Source organism: Helianthus annuus, chromosome 11 (genome assembly GCF_002127325.2).
Source record: "Helianthus annuus cultivar XRQ/B chromosome 11, HanXRQr2.0-SUNRISE, whole genome shotgun sequence".
NCBI classification, from domain to species: Eukaryota; Viridiplantae; Streptophyta; class Magnoliopsida; order Asterales; family Asteraceae; genus Helianthus; species Helianthus annuus.
In genome coordinates this window covers 41,192,318-41,216,782 of record NC_035443.2, presented here as the reverse complement: position 1 = coordinate 41,216,782, position 24,465 = coordinate 41,192,318, and the positions used below count along the sequence as shown (strand labels likewise).

At 37.1% G+C, this 24,465-nt stretch overlaps 2 protein-coding genes across 3 annotated transcripts; both read left to right on the top strand.

Annotated features, from left to right (window-relative positions):
- The first annotated feature begins 5,113 nt into the window (after window positions 1–5,113).
- Window positions 5,114–6,564, top strand: LOC110925880. Its single transcript, XM_022169688.2, has 3 exons — window positions 5,114–5,300; window positions 5,389–5,638; window positions 5,706–6,564. The coding sequence occupies exons 1-3, from the start codon at window positions 5,127–5,129 to the stop codon at window positions 5,786–5,788; spliced, it is 507 nt and encodes a 168-aa protein (XP_022025380.1). The 5' UTR covers window positions 5,114–5,126; the 3' UTR covers window positions 5,789–6,564.
- A 5,537-nt stretch (window positions 6,565–12,101) lies between these two features.
- Window positions 12,102–15,636, top strand: LOC110921804 (uncharacterized protein At4g26450). Of its 2 annotated transcripts, none has more exons than XM_022166148.2 (5): window positions 12,102–12,290; window positions 12,504–14,122; window positions 14,236–14,416; window positions 15,061–15,115; window positions 15,355–15,636. In XM_022166148.2, the coding sequence occupies exons 2-5, from the start codon at window positions 12,567–12,569 to the stop codon at window positions 15,408–15,410; spliced, it is 1,848 nt and encodes a 615-aa protein (XP_022021840.1). In that variant the 5' UTR covers window positions 12,102–12,290; window positions 12,504–12,566; the 3' UTR covers window positions 15,411–15,636. The 2 variants fall into 2 exon arrangements, with proteins under 2 accessions (XP_022021840.1, XP_022021841.1); XM_022166149.2 differs by having other exon boundaries at window positions 15,061–15,140.
- The last annotated feature ends 8,829 nt before the right edge of the window (window positions 15,637–24,465 follow it).

Genomic DNA, 24,465 nt, shown 5'->3' with positions numbered 1-24,465 from the left:
TAAACAACTAATTAAAATATAGAGTAAGCATATAACAATTGACTGAAAACAATTAAAATTGGTATGGACGGTTAACATTCCGTCTCAGCAAGGCTCACTCGAATATTGGAGTTAGTTTCAAACGCTATTAAAAAATCTATTTATCCTAGATTATCTAGGATTGTTGCTCAAGAAAATATATAAAGTTTATTATTTATAATCATTGCTATAAATACACATAAAACTCTATAAAATTATTTAATCTATGATGACAAATAGATAAATTAATAAGTATTTAATGTTTTTTTTATTTAATACGAGTAATCTACAGGATTTTATCCTAGTTATTCATACTACTTAATATATAAGGATCTTTATGTGTTATGTGTCCCCTCTATCCGATTCAGGAATTGGAGTGAACACTTTTTAGGGTATTCACATATTTAAAAAGAATTAAAAATAATTATTTGGATCTTGTCTCTAATCTCAACACAAGCACTTTTGTATAAAAAACCTCTTTTTTAAAACCTACTAATGGCATAAGTATTTACAATTAATAAACGGGACATTACGGATTTTTAGTATCAAATATATTTTTTTGACAAAAAGTTTAAAATAAATAGTTCAGACCTCTTACTGATTGAGTATTTAATGATTCAAACCTCTTCCTAATTCAGCACTTAGCCATTTATAAGTTACCAAACAGCCCCTTAGTCAAACTGGGCCATGCCATGCTAATGAGGCTGAAAGTGGCCTTAAAAGGGAGTCTTAAAACATGTAAGGACAAAAGGAAAAGTAGGTTAAGTAGTGTCTCTTTTCCTTGGTTGCTTTACCTTTCAAGAGTTAATGATGAAAAAGAAACATTGGTAGTGAAAACCCACCATCCTAAACACAAGTGTTTAGATCCCAGAAAGATTCAAACATTCACATAAACATTCATGGCAAAAGAAGATTTGTGTAACACCTTGAAAACGGGTTTGATAATCAAAGCACTTTAATATTTATGAACGGGTAAAATACCGTTAGTGGTAAAAATTAACCCGACCAATATTAGGATTTAACTAAATAAACCTAATATTAAATAAAAAGGGAATAAAAGCTTTTGAGGATATAAAGTTCATAAGAGGCCCGAGTCAACGTGACTTAAAATAAAACGGGTTAATAACTCCCCGAACCCACTTAGTTAACTAGGAATAATTAACCTAGTTAGTGATGGGTAATTAAAATGATAAACTATTAGTTATAGTTTCTTTTATAATAAATGAAACAAGAGGGACTAATATTGCCAAGAGGGGAAAACTAGTTTTAATTAAAACTAGAAATGAAACAAAAGGGACTAATATTGCCAAGTGTGTGTGTGTGCGTGATCGACCAGGAGACAAAAAGGGGGGATGAACCCTAGTTCACCAAATCTTCAAATTGAAGATCAATTCAAGACCCAAATCGAAGCACGAACGTGAATAAACGATCACCAAGTCAAGGGGATGGTAAGGTATGTCTAATCTTTGACATTCATGAAGTTGTGAAATTTTGATTAACATTACAAGATGCGATTTATGTAAGAATCATAGAGGCTATAGCCGAATTAGTGAAGTATGATTGTTTAGGAACAAACCCTAGTTGAAGAACTTGATGTAATGTTACTTGTAAGTGATTAACAAGTGAACTAGGAAGTGGGTTTTGACTAAATAGTGAAGATGATGATATATTTGTACTTAAAATCATCATAATTGATAGTTGAAGCGAGATACTTGAACTGGGTTTTAGTATGTTATGATGAAATTTGGTAATTTTGTTCATGTAAATAGATGTGTGAAATCGTGTTATATACTAGTTCATATAAAGAACTTGATTTTATTAGGTGTTCGGATGAATGCTAAATGATATGATGAAACGGGTCTCATTTATAGATGAGAACCCTTAGTCCTTGGGAAATGAATGAGTGAATTAGTCTTGAACTAGTTAAAGTGTTAGACATGTAATAGACTTGGTTAGAACTTTGGTTAAAACGGTGGCCTAAAGATAACGCCTACCGGGCAATTAAGGAATGCCTAAACTAGTTAATGAACTTGATTGTGCGTTTCATATACTAACGGGCATTTGACTTTTAAAAAGTCAAACTGAACTATAATACAATGAATGATAATTTTGATAGAAAATACGTAAGGTGGAAATAGTTGTGATTTATAATGACTAATCTAACCATCCTTACGAATTATGATTATTGTTTGACGCTTGACAAGCTAGGTGAAGCTTGGGAAGGAAACGGGTCAAACAAATCAAGTATGAAGAAAAAGCGTAGTTGGATGCAAGGTAAGTAAAGCTTACACCCAATTGAAGTGTACGTATTTATTTTATAGATGATAAATATGACAACGGATTGTATCCAAATATAGGTTCCGACACGAAACAATATGAGTCGAAACGAATAAAAACGATCAAAACCATGGTTAATGGAAAAGGGGCAAAATGGTAATTTAGTCATGAATTGACTATGAATTAATAAGTTTTCTTTAAGGTTACCTTATAGCGTAACTAGTAATGGGAAAAAGGGATAAAATGGTAATTTAGTCACGTGTTGACTAAATGTAAGTTGAGACTAAAAAGATACCCATGGCGTAAGCCAAAACGGGTTAAATACGTAAGAAAAAGGATCTTGTGGTAAAATCCGAAATGGGTCGGATGTGTGAATAGGTAGTTAAAACCATGTTTTGTTATAAATGTAAATGTTTGGTCATATAGGTCAAACGGGTCAAATGGTGGTGATAACACCATGTGACAATAACGACTAACGTTTGGTTGTCAAGTCATATGTTCACAGGAGTGAACAGGAAGTGGATAATTGCGCAGCTATAAAGTAGCGGCTAAATAAAGTAAGGTATAAAACGGGTCTATACGTTGACCCGAGCCAGGTACGCATAAAATAAGTTTATAGTTAAAAGTGCAATTTTGGTCAAATAATTAGTGGAAGTCTTTCGTCGTAAAAGGAGGAACTAAAATTGACCAAAAAGCCCTTGATGTGAAAACCGGGCAAACGACCCTTAGAGGTTGTTTAGGAGTTTGTATTATGATTATGTAATCCGTAGATTTGTATAAAAATTATAGGCATAAACTTTCGTAGGTCTAATGCCTAAGAATGGGTGATATGCGTAAAATGATTAACCAAAGGGTATAATCTCGGGATAACGAGTTCTTTATGTTAAACCCACCACAAAATAGTTGTGGTGGAATATAAGTAGTTATTTAAATATGGGAATGCAAAGTGTTAAAAAATAAGGGCAAGTTTGATGCTAGATGCATAAAAATTCCTCTAAACGGGTCAAAAAGAATTACGCGTACAACTTGGATATTGGTCGCGTAATTCACAAAAGTTATGAATCCGAGACAAAAATTTCGAGTTAAATACATTGGTGTATGATTTATGATTAACTAGAAACAAGTTTGTGATTTTTAAACATAAACGGGTCAAATGTGTGAAACTAAATATAAAGCCGAGGGCTTAAAAATATAGAAAATTGTTTATCCGGATGTCGGATTTTAACTCCATGTGATGGAGAATCAAATTACGATCGCATAGGAAAAAGAATCGTATAAAACGGATGTGCAGTTTGAAAATTATGCATATTTTCGTAAAAATTCAGATTGCTGGAAAATGCAGGTTTCAGAACAAAACCTGCTGGAAAAAGCTAACCCTCGCACCAGTGAGGGAAGACATAAGATCTGGCGCGCCACGTGAAAGCGAGTCACGGCCCGCGAGAGTTGAGTAGGTTTGGGTCGCGCCCCGCAAGGGACCCCAGACCTGGCAAATTGTATTTTCTTGTCCGTTTTGATATTCGGACTTGATTTAAATATGTTATAAGCTCGTATAACTAACCATTTCATGGTTTATGAAATGTAGGTATATCCTAGGATGTCGGATGACGATCAAGCTTTACGAAGAACCGAACACGATCAAGATACAAGCTTCCGCACGTTGTTTCGTTGTTATTTTACATGACAAATTCATACCAATCATGATGTAATGTTTTAAAATTGAGAAAAGTTTTAATTAACCTGTATTTTTCAATGTATGTGTAACCATAATTACATGTTTATGTTCGTAAACTATACGAAAACCGTAAAATAATAGTAAGGGTCTTACAATTTGGTGCAAGCAAACCCTAATGTTCCTGTTAAAAGCATTCAAGAGGAGCTTGGAGGAGGTACGAGCTTTGTGTTTCGAAAATGAAGGTACATAACCTGCTTATTTTGATTACATATTCTGTTAAGTAGAATCTAGGGGTGCAAACGAGCCGAGCGGCTTGCGAGCTACTTGAGATTGGCTCGAGAAAAAGCTCGAAACTACCCGAGCCCGAGCCGAGCTTGAGCCTAAAATAAAGCTCGTTTGTTTATCGAGCCCGAGCTCGAGCTTGCATGTGAAGCTCATTAGGCTCGTCGAGCCTTATCGAGCCTTAGTGTAAATGAGCCGAGTCGAGCCGAGCTTATTTAAACTTGTTTATAAACCGACCTCGAACCTAAAAATAAGATTGTTTAGTAAACGAGCCCAACCCCGAGCTTCACTTATCGAGCCTAAAAAGTCTATTATTTATATTATTTTTATTTAATATATTAATTAATAGATAATAAATGAGCCGAGCCCGATCCTAGCTCGAGCTTGAGAAAATACCAATGAGTCGAGCTTTGAAAACAAAGCTAGAATCGAGCCGAGCTTGAGCCCGAGCTCTCATAAGTTAATCGAGCCCGAGCTTGAGCCGTGTCGAGCTCGGGCTCGGATCGGCTCGGCTCATTTGCACCCCTAGTAGCATCTGTGTATAAATAATTTGTTGTTTGTTTCTGATTAATTAATAATATTATGATGATGTTTATTGAAGGCATTTACGACAAGCTAAAAGCTACAAAGCACATTCAGGGGAATTTCAAAGATCTGTATGTTAAGTTGAGGGACTATGTTGTAGAGTTGACAAACACAAATCCAGGTATAACTGTTAAGTTTGTCGTTGAGCCAGAATGTAACCCTAGTGCACCTACTAGTATCTTCAAAAGGATTTACATTTGTTTAGGACCATTAAAAAAAGGGATTTAAATTATGTAGAAGGGAGTTGTTGAGGTTAGATGAGACATTTATTAAAGGCCCCTACCTTGGTAAAATGTTAACTGCAGTTGGGTTAGATCCAAATAATGGCATCTATCGATTGGCTTATGACATTGTAGATGTAGAGACTAAAACCAAAGACTGTTGGACATGGTTCTTGCAATGTATCCAAGATGACTTAGAGCTTCCATCAAATGCAAACTTCATAATTATTTTTGACAGGCAAAAGGTAAACATGCATTAAATATTGTTTCATGTCCTTGGTTAATTACTATATTGTGGTGATGTTTATTAATTGCTATATTGTTTTTAATTAGGGAATTATGCCTGCCATCATTCAAGCTTTTCTTGCAGCTGAACATAGGTATTGTCTGAGGTATATTCACCAGAACATGAAGCTACAATGGAGAGGAATGGCTTTCAAACACTTCCTCAGGAATGCTGCAAGTGCAACAATTGTCCCTGAGTTTGACGAGAAGATGGAGGAGTTTAAGAAATACAACCTTAAAGCATATAAGTGGTTGAAAGACATCCCACCACAACACTGGGCCAGATCCTACTTCACTGGTAAATATTGTACATTTGATTTTATTCACAACATACAGTTCTAACTTTCCTTGTAAACACTATGCAGGTGGGGCCTTATCTGATGTGTTTCTGAATAATATGTGTGAAGTCTCAAATTCTAAACAATTGAGGGCAAAGATAAACCAATAATTTCATTGCTGGAGTTTATGAGAGAGTATTTGATGCAGAGGATAGTGAATGTGACCAGGGTCATAGGTAGGTGTAATGGTCCACTAACACCGAGTGTTACCAAAATACTAGCAGATATTAAAAGGAGGCATCAAACTACAATGTTAAGTGGTTTGGTGGGCCTAAGTACCAGGTTAGTAGAGGATGACACATTTCACAAAGGGTTATTAATGTTGTAGAGAAGGTCTGTAGTTGCAAGTAGTGGGAGATTACAGGGATCCCATGTAGACATGCAGTTGCAGTTAACTTGGACATGATCCTTGGAAGGTTTTCTACTCACATAGAATAGAACCAATTAATAGCAGAGACTTGTGGCTAAAATCCAACGTCCAAACCACCTTGACCCCATCCTTGCACCACAATCAATTTTCATGCCTAAGAAAAGGAGAAAAGATGAAGTTGATTCCATGATGAACTAGATAGGGTTGGACAAAAGAAGAGGAATAGGAAGGAACTTGAGGTTGATGGGATTAATGCATGTGGAAAGTTGACAAAGATGTGGAAATAAGTGAAGTGCAAGAAACGTGGAGGTAAAGGTCATAACTCAAGGATTTGTGGGAAAGTCAAGAGAGGGAAACAGACAAAGAAAGGTGACCAAGGGAATGCTGGGAATCAAGAAGGTCCAACTGTTTGAATGGGTGCTTATATGGTCTGTTGGTTTTTAAGCGGTTGTCCCTAAAACATTTCTACCATCTTTTGTGTATTTTGTGGTTGATGTTTGTTAGTATTTATGGATGTTAGGGTATCTAGACAAAGTTTTAAGAATCGTGTTTTATTTGGTCATTATGTTTTGTTTAAGGTATGGATGTCAAGATAGTGGTACTTGTTTGGATGTTTAATGTTATGGATGTTTATGTTAGGTTATCACTTTGGTTTTTGTAGTTATTGATATGTCATAGATATGTATGGGGCTGCATAGGAGTTACATTTGTTTGTTTAGTTATTCATTTTGTGTCTACATAAATAGTTTAGGTCTGCATAGTTTTGGCACAAACCGGTTATGCACAATAGTTTTTGGACCATGTTTTTGCACTTTTGTTCTGGCAGAAACATATTTTGGCATTAGTTTTGGCACTTTTGTCTTGGTATTAGTTGGCACAAACATGTTTTGGCATTAGTTTTGGCACTTTCTGTCACAAACAGGTTTTCACACAAACATGTGTTTACATTAGTGGCCGCACAACATCGGTCGACACAACACCATTTGTATAAACCATAAACATGTCTTACAACAAACATACTTCGTTAATTCATGTTTTACAACCAATATATTACATAAACCATAAACTAACTATACCAACCTACACTGTTCAACTAACCCTAACCATAACTGATCAAACAACTGCAACAAAACCCTAAGCAAATCAACACAAACATAACCCTAATTCAACTAACCACGAACATCAGACAAACAAACCCTAAAAGCATCAACAACACAAAGATTATCTTGTTCTTCAGTCGTATTTTTTTTCTTGCAGCTGAGCAACTTCAAGCTCAATCCGGTTCATGTATCTTAGAAGACCCAGAATGATTGAAACTACGCGTCCACACATTGGGGGGGGGGGGTTCCACCCAACCTAAGAACCTTACACATTGGGGGTACAGTAAATGAGAATGAAGGTAGTAATCTAATTCCCTAAATTTTGAAATGGGATAAATACTTTATAGTGCTTACCATGTCAGGCATACGTAGAAACGACGTCCAGGGTTGAGATCCGTCCAAGATGTGCGTATGGTTGCATCTTGACCACATGTGCAAAGCACCATTGTTAATCGATGTGCAGAGGTTGGGGGGTTGAAGATCATCTTCTTAACTGTTGTGAGGATGAAGAAGAAACTTAGTTAGATATTAATAGGGAAAATAATAATAAAATAATAAATAAGTAGGGGAAATGACGAAAATACCCTCATGTGAGGGTCATGTGTGTGCACTTAACGTTTAAAACAAACTTCTGTTAGACCCAGGGACTATCCGAGTAACAAAATAACAAACCACAAAGAGCATACATGCTATTTCCAAAAGATGGGGACTAAATTTGAAACCACAGCGACCATCCGGGCAAATAACTCTTGTCTTTATAAATTCTTTGCGTTTATTTCAATTTAATATTTTAGAAAATTTTGTTTATCACATATATTATATTGCTAGGTTAAAAAACCCGTGTATTACACGGGGTTTGATCAATAAATTATTAAATAGGTATTAATAAGCCGAAAAAATATACGCCGCAGTTTAAAATTAATAATTAAATAAATGAAATATTCATAAATAGTTGAAAAAATAAGCGTTGTTAACATTTGACCCCCTAGAGATCAAACATAACTCAAACAAATCTATTCATAAAAAAAATTAGTTGAAGTTATGACATCTACAATACATATATAAACATATGCAAAGAGCAAAAATAGGCCATGATATAAATCGAATTAGGAATAAAAAAATATTCGTTACTTGAATACTTCCGGCTATAAGGAGGGAAGGGACATCCTCGGTTAAGGGTGCTCAGCTTCGAAGCCGCATGCAAAACAACCCCGCCACCCCCTCATTCGGTAGGCGAACAACTAGGGAAGCTCGGCTACTCTTTATTGAAGGTGAAGTGGGGGGTTTGTGACCTTTTAACAATCATATGACCGTTAAATTTATTGAAAAAGTTAATTTATTTATTTTAAATCATTATAAATACCTATCTCACCATTTTTATTTTTATAGCATTCACAAACTATCAAACCTTTCACCATATTCTCAAATACCCATTTTTATTTATGACTAATTTCTCAAACGATGATCTCGGTATTTAATGTCAAGGGGCACTTAAAGAAACGTGGGTACTATTTAACCAATGGGATCTAGCCTGCCTAGTCAACGTTTATGAAAACGTTTCCACATCCAATCGATATGGTTGCAAAGAAGTTTAAGAAATTGTAAGAAGGGACAAGAAAAGATGTGGAACACGCTTGGTGTTCTAAAGGGAAAATGAGGCATACTTAGGCGACCCATGCGGACCACAAATTTTGAAAGGATTAGGAGCATGACGTATGCCTGCATTATATTGTACAACACGATTTTTAAGGACGACGGGCATGCCTTCTCACCAGTCCACATAAGGGATTCTTAAGTTTAACCCGTTTTGGACAATGATGCCCTTGGTGAGATTATGGATCCACATAGACATTTCCGACTTCGCATTGATCTTGTGACACATATTGCAATTTAAGATCCACATTATTTAGATGATTCAGACGAGGAATAGTTTATTTTTATTTTGTATTATGTTCAATAATTTATTTAGATGATCCATATGTTTAATTTATTTTATGTTAGAAAAAAGTTCCGGGATACTCTAGAGTGTGTGCCTCTAGTGTTTTTAGAATACTTTAAGGTAGATTTAATGTAACAGTGCATGATTTAGTATTTAATTTCTTGTGATTTTAGGATATTTAAGGTAGAGTATCTCAGAGTGCAAGATTAGCTAGTCTTAGACTACTTTAGGCTTATACCTCTTCGCCTAATTATAAGAGATAAAAAATACAATAGAATATGTTAGAATCATATACTAAAAACTGTTCTATTAATTAACCTAGATACAACAGAACATGTTAAAAAATCACATGCTAAAAACTATGCTATTGATAAATCCAGACAGATATAAATTAAATATGTGTGATTTTATTTTTCTAATTAATTTAAATTTAAATTAATGCCACGAATTATTTTTAGATATTTTGTTTTTCAAAATAATTTAAACTAATGCAACAAATTGTTTTTGGATATATTTTTTTTTAACTAAAATAGTGTAACGTAATCTTAAAATTCTTTTTAAAATATTCATATTGTTCTTGATGATGATCACTATTGATATCTTTGATATTTTTTATTTTAATTTAATTTTAATATCATTATTATTAAACATAGGAGATAAGTTTAAAAATTATTATTTGATAGAAAATAAAAAAGTTGAAAATAATGGTAAAAGGTATGAAAAAGTGACATGTATCCCAAAAAGATTTTCATTTATTAGACCATGCGTAGTGGACAATATTCACCCTTGGGCGTTTTGCGCCATGTGGCAGCACAGTCAGCAATGGGACATTATTTGGCGTTTTCTAAAATGGATGTAGTGGGGATGTGGAGATTGTGGGACATTATGTTTATAATAAAATAAAATTAAAAAAAACATGCAAAAAATCTTATTGGCCAAATAATAGAAGTTGAAATGTGATTGGACAACAAAAACCCCCATTAGGCGTGATTTAAAAAACGCCTCAACAACAAAACTGCCAAACACGCCCATGCGTAGTGGGGATGGGGGCGATATGGGCGTGATTGAGTCCCAAAAACGCCCAAATTTGCAACCACTACGGATGATCTTAGTATAGTATTAGCTTCTAAAAGTTTACCTTAGTGAGAGATATAAATTTTATAATTAACCGATCAATACCGATATTTAATTGGTATTAAAAAATGAAAATAAAGTTTTACATAAGTTAAAAAAAGTTGTCATTATAATATAATATGATTTTATTACAATAATTGATTACCCAATAAAACATTGTTAAAATTTATTATTGATTAAACTTTTATAATCTATATTTTTGTTATAAATTTTCTATTTTCTACACCTAATAAATATGTAACTCACAATGATTTTTGTGAGCACACTGAATGGTTAAATTAAAAGTTAAAGTTTAAACAGTTAAATTTAAAAGCATTTCTAAAATTCAAAATGGTTCTTGATTCATTTTATTTGCTTTTTTTTTTTTTTTTTTTTTGAACGGTAGATCAACTGGATTTCCAGCTTACTCCAAAGGGCCAGCATATGCTGTTAAAACCCCTCACCTCAAGTTCGAATCCCCCTAGAGGTGTTCTCCCATATTTACATAATTTTGCACATAGTGGGAATCGAACCTGAGACCTCCCACAGGAGGAAACCACTTAGTGGAAAACCCCCTGACCAACTGGGCTATACCATGTTGGCTCATTTTATTTGCTACTACAATTATCCAACGACACTAAAGAAGATTTCAAATATGTTTTTATGTTCCAAACATTAAATGTTGTCTTATAATTCATAAATTTTCATTACTTTTTATTTAATAAATACATTATTCAACGCGTATGATATATAGGTCTCTAACTTAATTATTATTATTATTATTATTATTATTAGAGTTAAATGCCGTTTTAGTATTTGTGGTTTGGGATATTTTGCCAGTTTAGTTCAAAGGTTTCATTTTTCACCTGTGGGTCCAAAAAGATTTCACCGTTGTCACTTTAGTCCTCTGGGTCAACTTCATCTATTTTTCATGTTAATGATAAGGCAATTCGGTCATTTTATATGTAATTCTGTTAACTAGAAGAGCAATTCAGCTATATAAAATGACCGAATTGCCCTTCTCGTTAACAGAAAAAATGGATGAAGTTAACCCAATGGACTAAAATGGCAACGGTGAAACCTTTTTGGACCAACATGCGAAAAATGAAACATTTAGACTAAACTGGCAAAATGACCCAAAACACAGGGACTAAAATGGCATTTTACTCTTATTATTATTGAAATACATAGTCCCTTAAAAATAGGAAGTCGTAGGAAGGAAGGGTATCAAACAGACTCCGGTTGAATTCATTTAAGTGACATTGGAATTGTTTCGTCGAACTCTACGATATAAGATTTTAGGTTTTGCTTTTGGATTTTTAGGTTGTAGATTTTAGAATTTTTGATTTGATCATTGTTTATGTTTATATATATATTTTAGTATTTTTTTCCCTATATATTTTAGTATCTATGATATACATTGGCTTTGGGTTTGTAGGAAAGAATTAGTTTATGGTGTCGAGTCCTGAATTTCTTCGTTTTTTCTTTTAGAGATTTGCTTGATATCCACGTTTCTTGTGATAGAGAGCCGTCGGAAAGAAAGGCTCTTCAAGGTATTGTGATTTCGGCTTGTTGGATTTTGTGGAAGGCTAGAAACAACCTTAGATTCAATGGTAAGAGGAGTAGTGTTGACGATATCTTTAGCGAGGTTAGGACAGTTAGTTTTCTTTGGTATAAATATAGGGCTAAGAAAGGTATGCTAGATTGGGGAGATTGGTGTAAATTTATGAATAGGTAGTTTTGTTCGTTTCGTCCGTCCCAGTTAACAGGTTCGATGTGTTTTAATGAGGTTCGCGTTTAAAAAAAAAAACTTACTAGCTATATGTATACGATATACAATAAAAAGCCAAAAATACACGTTTTGTTTTGAAGGTATAAATGGAAGCCCATGATTAATCTTTTTGTATTTGGTCATCTTTTAAAACCATCCCTTTATTTCATTCCTGAAAATTAGCCTCCATTAAAATATCCGACCAAACACACACTTCTACTCCCTTTCTCTCTCCGCCGTGTCAACGCCGATCCTCCCTCCTTCACCACCGCAACGCCGCCCCCATGCTGCAACCAATTTCCCCCAATTCCCCTCTCAGGTACGTACGTCAGTCAACCACTTTTCTCATACTAATTTATGTCCGAAATTAAGTCCCAATTCATCAATTCAATTTACTTTCTGCAATCGATCTGAGATCCATAGCGTTTAATTCAATTTGTTCTAGTAATTGAGCTGTTTTATACCTTTATATGTTTCTAACTTTGTATGCTCAATTGTTACGTGCTGATTTTGACTTTTTGTTGTTCTCTAGGACTCTGTTGACTTCAATTGCTCAAATATAGTTTGTTAATTAGGGTTAGATATTCAGAGAGTTATGCAAAGGCATCGTAATCCTGCTAATGGATATAGGTCTAATCCGATTGGAACTGGAACCGGATTCGGAGGAGGTGGTTTAGCTGCCGGTGGTGCCGGTTACCGGAGCTACAACCGCGGTGGTTTCGGTAGGGGGCAGCCGCCTCCGCCTCGTAGGATAGATGTGTTTATGGAAGCAGGGAAATTGGCAGCCGAGTATTTGGTTTCCAAGGGTTTGATTCCACCGAATTCGGGTAATGGTAAGTGGCAAATCGGTAATTTGAAGAATCAAAGCGGTGGAGGAGATAGTGTTTCGGATAGGAGAAGGTTTCCTGATGATTATAGGGGTAGAAGAGCGTTGGGGTCTTTTAAAAACGCTGCGGTTGAAGTGAACCGTGAGGTAAACCGGAGTAATTCGTTGTCGGAGAAGGTTAAGGGTTTGTCGGATAAACAAGGGGATGGTGATTCTGTTTCGGGTGTTTCGGAAGAACAAAGAGTTGGGAAAGATGGTGGAATTGAGGACCAAAAGTCGGTATCTGGTGATTTGGAATCGAAAAGTTACGATGCGGGTAACGTGGATACGGGAAACATGAACCAACAAGATCAATCACCTGATGAAAATGCAAGCGTCAAGACCCCAGTTTCCGAGGAGAGAATCGACGGGTTAAAGGATGTAAACGTGAGTGCAGATGACGTGGCGATGGATGACGGTACCCCCGAGCCTGAGAAACCGGTTGTTGAAGAAGATCCACCTGAGGAGGATAACAACAAGACGTCAAACAATAACAGTAGTGATCTGCTAACGCTAATCAGGTTTAACAAAATACCCACCAGGACGCGTTCTTCTGTGACTCTTAAGGGCTCAAAAAGTGACCCGGTGTTGATTTCCGGAGATGAAAACAGGAACAAACAGGACGATGAAAATCAAGTATCAAACCATGAACCGGAGATGAAGATTGAACAGGTCCCATCTGAAGATGATCATAAATACGAATTTGGACAAGGGTTACACACACGATCGTTATCGTTTCCTCAACGATCTTCCGTTTCCGATCAAGAACTAAGTGACGGACAACACGGGTATACTCGAAGCAGCTCCGCTTTATTAGGTGTAGGCGAGAAACGACCGATGCAAGACGACGCTAGCACAGAAGCAAGCAAGAAACCGAGAGAGTGGGCCCCCGCAAACCCTCAAGCGGATGAATTCTTTCATATTTCGAGCTCACGAGACCAAGCGTCTTCTCAAGAAGGTACGGCGGGAATCACTCAACCATGCAACTCATACGCTGAAGAAAAACAGCTTTTTCCTAGTTCTTTTAAGATTTGTGACCTCAATGCAATGGAAGTTTCTGATGTACGTGGTGATAATCATGATACCAATTCAGTCGCGGGGTTTTCGTCACTCGTACAAGCAAAGCAAGAACCGGTGTCTGTTGACTTTGACTTGACCATGAATAATAGTTGTCATATGACTGATCGTCATGGAAAAGGCGTTGAGGTCATTGATTTGGATTGTGATTCCATGCAAGAGGACGATGATAATGACAACGACAACGACAACAATAACTCAGAGCGGAGGCAAGTGCATGTATTTTGTTTTAACAGAATTTATATTTATCTTTTTTGGTATATTAGATTATTAGGCAAATGACATTGCATTAATGAAATGTGGATATTTTATAAATATATAGGGAGGAAGCTATATTTACGGATCTTGAGAGCTTTCCAGACAGTATGCAGAGGGTCAGTGACATCCCCCAAGATGGTTACGGGCTTATGATTTCCGAGTTATTAGATGCTGATATTCCTAATTCTTCTGTATCAACGGGAGTTAATTCGATGCATAACGAAATGAGCCTCCCAAATGAAGAGGTATATTCTTATTTTCTTGATCAACAATAGCTGTTAATAGCGCTCATAGCGAGCGCTATAGTGAATAGCTCAACAAAGCGCTTATGTGTCGCTATTTGATTTTGGCGCCTCCAGATCGGGAAAATAGCCGGATTTTAGGTTTATTTGTGTTAATATAAATAGCGATATAATATACGTATAAAATAGCATGCTTATATGTGTTTTGTTAAATATACATATAAAAACAGCATATTTGGATATAATATACATATAAAAAATTTCTAAAATTTTCTTCTAGTGTATCGCTAAACATAAAATAGCCGCCGCTATCTCATCTTTATCGCTAAGTAGCGTATAGGTAGCTTGTCACTATCGTCCGCTATTCGCTATTAACAACTATGAATCAACGTGAATACACATTGATGATTTTTGTTTGAAATGGTATATATGATTGATATAGTAACTGTTTAGGATGTTATTCACTTTCTTTATGGAGAAATTAATCCTTTAAAGCTTATTGTCAAGTAATGCGTGTCAGTCAATGGTTATGGTATTAACAGATCAAATTCTTTCCGGATCGTTTTCGGTGTGCATGTTTAATTTTGTATCTCGGTTCTCATGTTGTGGACTGCTAAAGTACCTGTGTTGATGTTTTTTTTTCTCAGGGGATGCTTGGTGATGATGAGTCGATATATATGTCACTGGGAGAAATACCGATAAGTATGCCAAAACTCTAATTTCATTGGTAATGTAGTTTGTTTATCTACTTAAAAAGCTGTTACTATGTGTTCATATGCTCGACATGATATCCATTATGCATTTTCTTGATAACAAGTCAAACTGGTCAAACCTAAAATAATAGCTGAAAATGAACAATTTAAAATTCGCCCAATGTTTACTACAAGTGTTTTAAAGATTCTTACTATGTGTGCGCTTACGAATTGCTTGCTGTGTGCCAGGTTTCGTGCCAGTATGGGATCAGCAGCCTTCACAGGGATATAATAAGCGCTACTAAAGTGGCGTGAGATATTTCCGTGTGTAATGTGGTATGTGAATCTGCCATTTTAGTCGGTTTTTTAATCTCCAGACCATTTTATGCTTTTGTGTAGTTTGCTTAGTTTCAAATATATAGAACATAGCTCGTAATCATGATTGTTATACAAGACAGCCTGTAAGCATAAACCATTGATGTTTTCGGTTCTTTGTAGTGTTTGATCTCTACACCATCAGTTATTTATACATGTATCCGTGGTTTCTAACCCGATCAACAAATGGCCAATCTACCCTGCTAATAGGAATGGTCCGGTTAAGCTCGGTGGGCCTGTTGAGAACCATGACTCAAGCCCGCCACAGCTTATAAGACCAAATTGACTCGACCCGCCTTTTTGAGTTATTTGATAGCTGGAATCTGGATGATAGTAGATTTTGTGCATCTTGATGTATTGTCTTTAAATGATATACTGCATGCTACTCTACATATAGCATGTCGTTGATCCATGTGCTCAGCCTCTAGTGTAACTGTCCGAACGAATGGAGGCTGGATTGTCACCGTGGATGACGGTGGACGTTGTGAATAGGTGAATCAAGAGGCGAGAAGACAAGCCTCGTAGAAGACCGTGTTGGGTCTCGATCTCCGAATTCTGGTGGATCATGTTGGGATCTTAGGATTTAGTGAGCCATGGTTAGTATTTCGTCATAACATGCTATGACTCGACTTCCTTAACAAGAAACTTGGTGAAATTATAACTCGGTTCCTGCCATAACACATATGGCATATAAAGATACCAACTGATTTATTCTACTGGTGAATGGTGAATTATTACCATAAGATGAACGAACTAAATATAGGATATGTACATATAAAGATAACACATAAGAAAGCTCATTAGCTTTATGAAGAATGTTTGAAAAGAACAAGCCAATATGTGTAGATCCAACAATAGACCACTTTGGGATACAATTCGATCACGTAAGACTGTAAGGATAAGTGTCAAAGGCATGGTTGAGAAAATTAAAGCAAATATAAACCGTGGACGAACGTTCAAGCTTAACTTCATTGTGATATCCAGCAAAGGCAACCAAGAGTACAAAGGTCACGGGCGGATATAGAGTGTAACAAGGGGTAACGTTTTTTCGATTTAGTTACCTTTAGATTTTTTTTAGACCTCAATCAAAATTACATAGAAAAAAATCAAACAAAGTCACGCAGTAGAGTGCAATCAAAACCACACGTTCTAACCATTGGGTGTCAGCCCAATGGCCACCAGCCCGCATTCTAACCCGGAGGTGGCTGGTTCGAGTATTGCTCGTTCCCAATGCCCCTACAGTAGCGGATTTACTCCCAGACTCAGGCTTGCTGGGTGGCGGTCTGCGAGGTGGGATCACCTCGGCGGTTGGGAGGACCGTGGAATACTCCCCCCCCCCCCCCCACCACCAAAAAAAAAACCACACGTTCTAGAGGTTTATGACACTAAATCAAACTTACCCAATCAAGAGGTTGATGAAGTACAAATTGAGGAACGTAACGTTATTGTTGTATATACTCATATCAATCGAAGGAGAACTAGATGCACACGAGTATTGAGGAACAAAACGTTATTGTTGGAACAATAACATTGAGCAAATAACACAAACACAACGATTTATGTAACTAATCATTAGTTACAACTTTTATTTACTTTTTTTTTGAAAATAAATGAAAATTAAACACGCCTTCGACCCAAACAGGCAAAAGGCAAATACATACAAAAGCTCCTCCAATCCAACCGGATACAAGGCAAAGAATTACAACACATACAATGAGGATGTACACCATTGCTCCCAACAGATGGATATATAAGAAAACATATTCTTTAACCAAACAAAGCTTTCAGGTATGATTTCCCCCAAAACCTCTTGCGGATTATGTTTTATATTTTGAAAAACCAACTCGTTTCTTCTTTTCCAGATACACCAACATGTGATAATAATAAGGCCATGTATGGTCTTCTTTGCTTTCTTCCCCAATTGTAAGAATTCGTGCACTTCCATAAGATCTTTAGCCGAGAAGATGTATATCGCAGGTATATCACACCAAGCACTAAAACTCATCCTAATCCGATTCGAGAATATACAAGCTGTAAATAAATATTCCATAGTCTCCTCTTGCTCCGCACTAAAAATTCATTTTTCATTTCCAATTTAGCCATATTATTCCAACTTTTATTTTACTATGAACAAAGACCACACATAACAACATTACAAGGACCCTAAATCATCCATTTATATTAAACAATACCTATAATTATGAAACTCTAACAAATTAGATAAACATTAATTATAAAACCCAAACTGATCAAGATTAATCCAACAGTATCGATACAAAAGTGATTTCGAAGGTCATGGTCAAGAACATGAATTGCAATCTAACAAAGATCAAGGACAAGAGTTGCAATATGAAGGAGATCGAGGACACACGTTGCAATCTAACATAGATAGATGGCAAGAGTTTCAATTAGACGAAGACCAAGGTGAAATACAAGGCGAACATGAAATCCTGAAAAAAAAAACCCGGTTAAAAGGTATATATGACTTAAAACCTACAAATGCTATTTAGTACATCCACTCAAAACGATTAAAATATATGTATGACTTAAATCAACTAGAATATCTAAGATGCCAATAGATGAAAATGTAAGTAATAAATCTAAAAATCAAGTTGCTTTTAATAATAATGCGTCATTTTAAAATTAAGTAAAATGTCTGGATAGTTCCCGTGGTTTTGTAAAGTAACACCTATAGTCTCAAACTTTTGGAAATTACACCGGTGCCCCTTGTGGTTTACTTTTTGTTACTCGGATGGTCTCTGGAGTGGATGGGGGTTAGTTTTCTCCGTTATGTCCATCTGAAATTACTTATTTACCCCTTGCTTTTATTAAAATATAAAAAAATCACACACAAAACACACTCTGACTCTCTCTATCTCTAGATCTCTCTCTCAGTAAAGTGGGGCCCACCATAACAACCCCACCCCTATCTCCTCCTTCACCGTCGACCCCCACCTTCATTGTCAGAGTTTGGACATAATTTGACTTTCTTTTTTCATGAAATTAATATTGTCGGAGTGTCGATCTAACAAGATCTCGGGCTTAGTCGTGTTCAAATCAAAGTTAACCTAGTAAAGTACTCCCTGAATCCAAGTTACTTTAATACAATCTTCCTTTTTTAAAACCTGCAAACTACAATCCTCATTGATCTGAAATCACAAACCTGCAAACCACGGTCAAACCTGCAAACTACAGTCAACAAATATCTCCGGCCAACAATTTGCAGATCCCGTCTAAAATCTCCGGTCAACAAACAACCTGCAAATTGCGTCTACACATTGCCGGAGAGGGTTCTTGTGGCGGTGGCTAGGAGTAAACGGTGGGGTGGTTCAGAGTGAACGGTGGTAATGGTGCGGTGTGTGTTTGAGATCAGAGAAAAAGGGATATGATGTTATGGGTTATGCATAGAGTGTGTGTGTTTTGTGTGTGATTTTTTTATATTTTAATAAAATCAAGGGGTAAATAAGTAATTTCAGATGGACTTAACGGAGAAAACTAACCCCCATCCACTCCAGGGACCATCCGAGTAACAAAAAGTAAACCATAGGGAGCACCGGTGTAATTTCCAAAAGTTGGGGACTATAGGTGTTACTTTACAAAATTACAGGGACTATCCAGGCATTTTACTCTTTTAAAATTTATTTACATCATGTTACAATAACGAGTTAATTATGTTTTTCATCCCTATGGCTAGTCAAAAATCACTATTTCAGTCCATTAGTTTAAAATGCCATTTTAGTCCCTGTGGTTTCACTTTCGTAACTATGTTAGTCCACTCCTTTAACACCGTCTATTTATTCTGTTAAGTTTTGATGAAATGACTAAATTGCCCCTGTAATATACAAAATTATAAAAACTTTAAATAAGTTAAAGGTGGGTCCCACTTCACAAGGTTGCAAAACTTCTTTCCCCCACCCCATTTTTTTTTCGGTCATCTTCTCCGGCAACCCATGTTTTTCCGGTCATCTTCTCCGGCGACCCCATGTTTGGCTCGCCTCCGAGGAACAATGTGGAGTTGTAGATGGATCCTATAACAAATGGCTCGATGACTCTGATTTTCTCAAATCAATGCTATATATTTTCGATTCAAAGGCACCCCATTCATATCAGAAGTTTTACACATTGAAATTGGCATTAATTTTCCCAATTCACCAAAAGTCAAACAACGATTCTACGACATTCATTTTCTCCCAAATCGACACTGATTATTCTATTATTTTTATAATCAAATGATGATTCACCCCCAACTAAGATAAATTGTGAAAACACAAAGAAAACACATACCTTCTCATCATTGCCGTCTCCAATCTACTTGAAAGATGAACACGCAACTTGATTGGATCACCATAGTTTCGCTGAAAGTTGGCCAATTTTCCGCCGGAACCTTAATCTTGTCGGTATACTCTTATGTAACAAAACATTGGTTCCTCCAACATTATCCAAAACCATCATCATCCGCATGATACCACCATGGTTGTCAATCTCACTCTAATCTCTCTCTCTCTATCCAAACGCTGAAAAACAGACTTGTGGATTAGGTTAGAAGAAAGAAAAAGAAGTGGGGGTAAACACGTGTTTAGGAACGATAACGAGGTGGTGGTGTGTGGCGGAGGTGGGTGGCGTGGCGTGGTGTGGTGGAGGTGGGTGGTTGTGGTGTGTGGTAACGAGTAGAAGTAGGGGGTTGTATGGTCTAGTGGTCGCCATATATAAATAAATACATTATTTATTTATTCTTATATACTCTGCATTCCCTCTACAGTGAGGGTTTCCACTACTCTAACAAGCATCGTTGTCTGTCTCCTCTTCACATGCCTAAACCATCATCTTCACTCCTTAATCTTAGATGATATTCTAGTCGACCCTAAACTTTCTGTAAAAACCTCATTTTTTATCCGGTCTAACCCTGTGTGTCCAGACTTTTACCTCGGCATGCTTATCTCTGCTACCTCCTGTGCTAGTGTTTTCTTAATGGCCTAGGAGTCTGTCCCATATAACATAGCAGACCTATCTTCACCCCTATAGAATTTCTCCTTTAATTTATTTGGGAACCTCGTGTCGCACAATATCCCAGTCACTGCTCTCCACCTACACCAACCAACCTAGATGCGATGATGTAACACCCCGTGTTTTCGAATGTCAAAGTCAAAGTCAAAGTCCAAGTCAACTTTGACTTTCTTTGACTATAATTAGTCTATTTTAGGTTTTATTTGTATTATGTGGAGTAAGTGTTGTTAATCAGAATAAATCGAAGTAATCGAATGTTTAATCGACGCGAACCGATTTACGACTGTGAATAGTAGGAAGTTACAATGCGATAAAGTTAACTAATCAATAATCAAGTTAATCGAATCATTAATCGAACTCGAATCTCGAATTACGCGAACTTGGTGTTATATTACTTGTGTGTGTGTGCCTTATGTGTTACCTGTGCGTGTTTACTTTATGTTTTGTGTGGTATTCAATCGAATCAATCGAAACTCAAATCGAAACTTGAAACTCAATCGAATGCAATCGAAATCGAATCATGATAGTAGTGGAAAAGAGGTTACGCGAGATATTGATGCTTGTATGTAGACATAGTGGTTGGGACTAAAAGTAATTTGAATAGGAAACTCTATCGTACTCGTATCGTCTTCAATCGAAATCGAAATATCAGAAATCGTCGCACCGAATACTCGAACCAGGCTGTTGATTGATCAGGCTGTCAGCCGATCGAACAGCCTAGCCGATCGGACGGACTGTCCGATCGAGCAGGCTGTCTGATCGGGATGCCTGGCCGATCGGCCAGCCCCTTTCCTCTTTTGGAGCCTATAAATAGGGCTGTCATTGTCATTCTTTCCACTTTTGGAAACTCTCTGACCGACCAGCTCGTGCTCCTCATCTTTTCTCAGATTTCTTCCGATTCCGGTAAGTTTTCATCCTAAATCTTGTACTTTCTTGATCAATACACACTCCTACACCTTTCTATCTTTCAAATCTTGATTTCTAACCGTGAAATCATCAAGATCTAAGCATTCTAGGATGATGTCATCATGGTGTTCTTCAAGAACATCATGTTTTGGCCTCAATCCACCATGAATAGCTCGGATCTAACCGATTTCCACATAAATAAACTAAGATCTATTACAGATATGAACATTTACATGGTGTGAAGGATTGAAAGAAGGATCTCCAACTTTCTTTCAACTCTTTTACACTCAATGCCTTTAAACCGGTAGAAACGGAGCTTGAACCAACACACTAATCATTCTAACAGTTGTATGGTTCAAGATTCGGGTTCTATCTACGAGGTTCACCGATTCTGGGTTAAACGTTAGACTACCGTTCCGAACCATTCACTGGCCGGATTTGGGTGATTCCTGTCCGAGCAGGGGAAACAAGTAAGAACAAAAGTGTTATGGTTCAACTCGTTGTCAAAGTACCTCGATATAACGTCAAATAACCAGAACAACCAAGTGTTAGACGAACAGGCCGACCAGGTCAGGATGCTGAACGAACGGTTAGGCTGTCCGAACGGACAACCCAACCGATCGGACACGTCAGCCGATCGACCAGGCCAGCCGATTGGCTAGCATGTGGCCCCACACTTTGGCAAATTTCATGAAGTATGGTATTGAACGAAGTGATGTCCGATCGAACTGCTGATTGGTAAACATTACTCTTCGGATCATGAGATACTATGCTTCAACCCTTAATCGATTTTCAACTCGTCCAACGTATTGGAGTGCCACCCGATCGAACATGCTGTCCGATCAGGTGACATCCCACAGAGGACCCACTTTTGAAGTTCCTAACCGATCGGTTAAAGGTAAGGATACTTCAGTGTTCTCAAATACTATAACAAAAACTTCAAACCATCATACACAAACATATCCTTCCCAAAGGAAGAAACAATCCACTCGAACAGTCTATCCGATCGATCCGACCAACCGACCGGACAGACTGTCCGAACGGATTGCCTAACCGAACAAACAACCCGTCCGATCGAACATGCTGTTCGATCGACCAGGCTGTTCGACCCTTCATCATTTGTTTCCATTCTACGTGTTACTCATCGTTATGATATCAAACTATTCAGGTTAACCCTACTCTCAAGCGCTCCCTTCAATCCATCAATCAATCGCTGTGAGTATACTCGAACCCTTTTTGCTTTAGCACTTTTGGGTGTTACATACGTTACATATCAAAATCACAATCGAACACACTACTCAATTATTTGAACGCTAACCGATTCGCATGTATTACGTGACTAAATGAATGCTTGTTGTTATGTTTACACGTGGAATGCTGTCTACCTACCTTAACGACGTAGTACTATAGTTTGGACTCAGCACCCATTCACACGGGGGTTGTTAAGGACAATTACTTGCATGGATTACGGTGGTAATCATGTATTGCGAACTGTCTCAGACAGTCAACCCGCAGTCACTGGTATCGATAGATCCATGTCGATAATTAACATGCTTCGTTTTCCTTTGTGTACGTGCTGGTTATGCGTAAACTATTTCGAACTCTATTATGTTATTATCAAACTTGTATGCTCACCTTTACATTACATGTATTGACTTTATTTTAACGTATGGGACAGGTGTTTAAGATGTTTGCTTGCTAGGAAAGCGAGGCTAGAATAAAGCTCTAGAGCCCCCCCAACAAATAGTTGTCTGTCAAGAACAAGCGTCTAGAGCATAGTTGTATGTAGATCTTGTCCGACCGGGTCTTTAGGAGAATTTGAACAATATTTATTTGTTTTATTTAAATCTGAGTTGTCGAAACAGAATTACTTGACTAGTTGTTATCTGTAATAATATATTGTATTATTTGGATACGGTATGGGACATATCATTTAACTGAATAGTATTAATAGTTGTTGTGGAAACTTCTGGAAAATCTGTTTCGCTCAGTGCCATGACCCGATGATTCCGCCATCGGTTGGGGTGTGACAGATGAGCTACACCACTATCTATCTCCCACCTCTTTGTACAAACGATCCTAAATACTTGAATTTCGTTGCCGGCGTCTCTGAAATCACAGTGAAGTTACTCAGTCTTAGAACGAATAATCCTTATACCCTTGTCTTCTAAAGCCGCTCGCCATTCCTCTAACCTCTCATTCAACCTTTGTTTAGTCTCTGCAACTAAAACAATATCATCTGAAAAAGCATGCACTACAAGAAAAGTCATCATTAGCGGCGACACCTTTAGCGACGAGAAATTATGTAGTGTTTTGCTTCATTTTCGAGTTTAAAAAAGTTTATTAACAAATTGATCGTGTTTTGTTGGTTGTAAAGTTGATGATGCCGTCTCCGGTGAATTTTCAAGCGAAACTCCGGCCAAAGCATTAGCGGCAACACATTAGCGACAATTACCAAGCATTAGCGGCCACAAAAGTAGCGGCGACATGTAGCCGCTAAAGGTTTTAGCAGCAACAGGGTCTTTAGCGGCGACAGGGCCGCTATTGCTGTGGTATTCTCATAGTGATGCGCCAAGATAGTTTCTCATGAATCGCCTTAGACAACTCCTCCATGACAACCATAAAAAGAAATGGGCTCAACGCCAACCCCTTGATGAAGTCCCACCTCCAGAATCAACTTGCATTTAAATGTTTCCTCCAACAATTTATAGTACACCGATACAAAGAATATTAAAATGACGCTAATATCCTTCCACCCTATTACAGAAAGCGAAATGCAACAATATTCTCTCGCTTCTCTCTCTATCTCATAGATGTGTGTGAGCGAGAAAGATGAAGAAATACCTGACGCCTCATCCATGGAGATTATTGTTTTTTATTTAAATTTACAGATATGTGGGGGTGGGAGTGTAGGCGCTAGGGTGGGGTGGTAGATGGTGGGTTCCACATGTTCAATTCCAATACGTACTTGCTGCTCCATCCATACACGTGTCCATTTAAGAATGAAGGACACATAAGAGGGGTGGTGTCTCGTTCTAACGACGCATAAGCTGACTATTTTGGAAAATGATATTG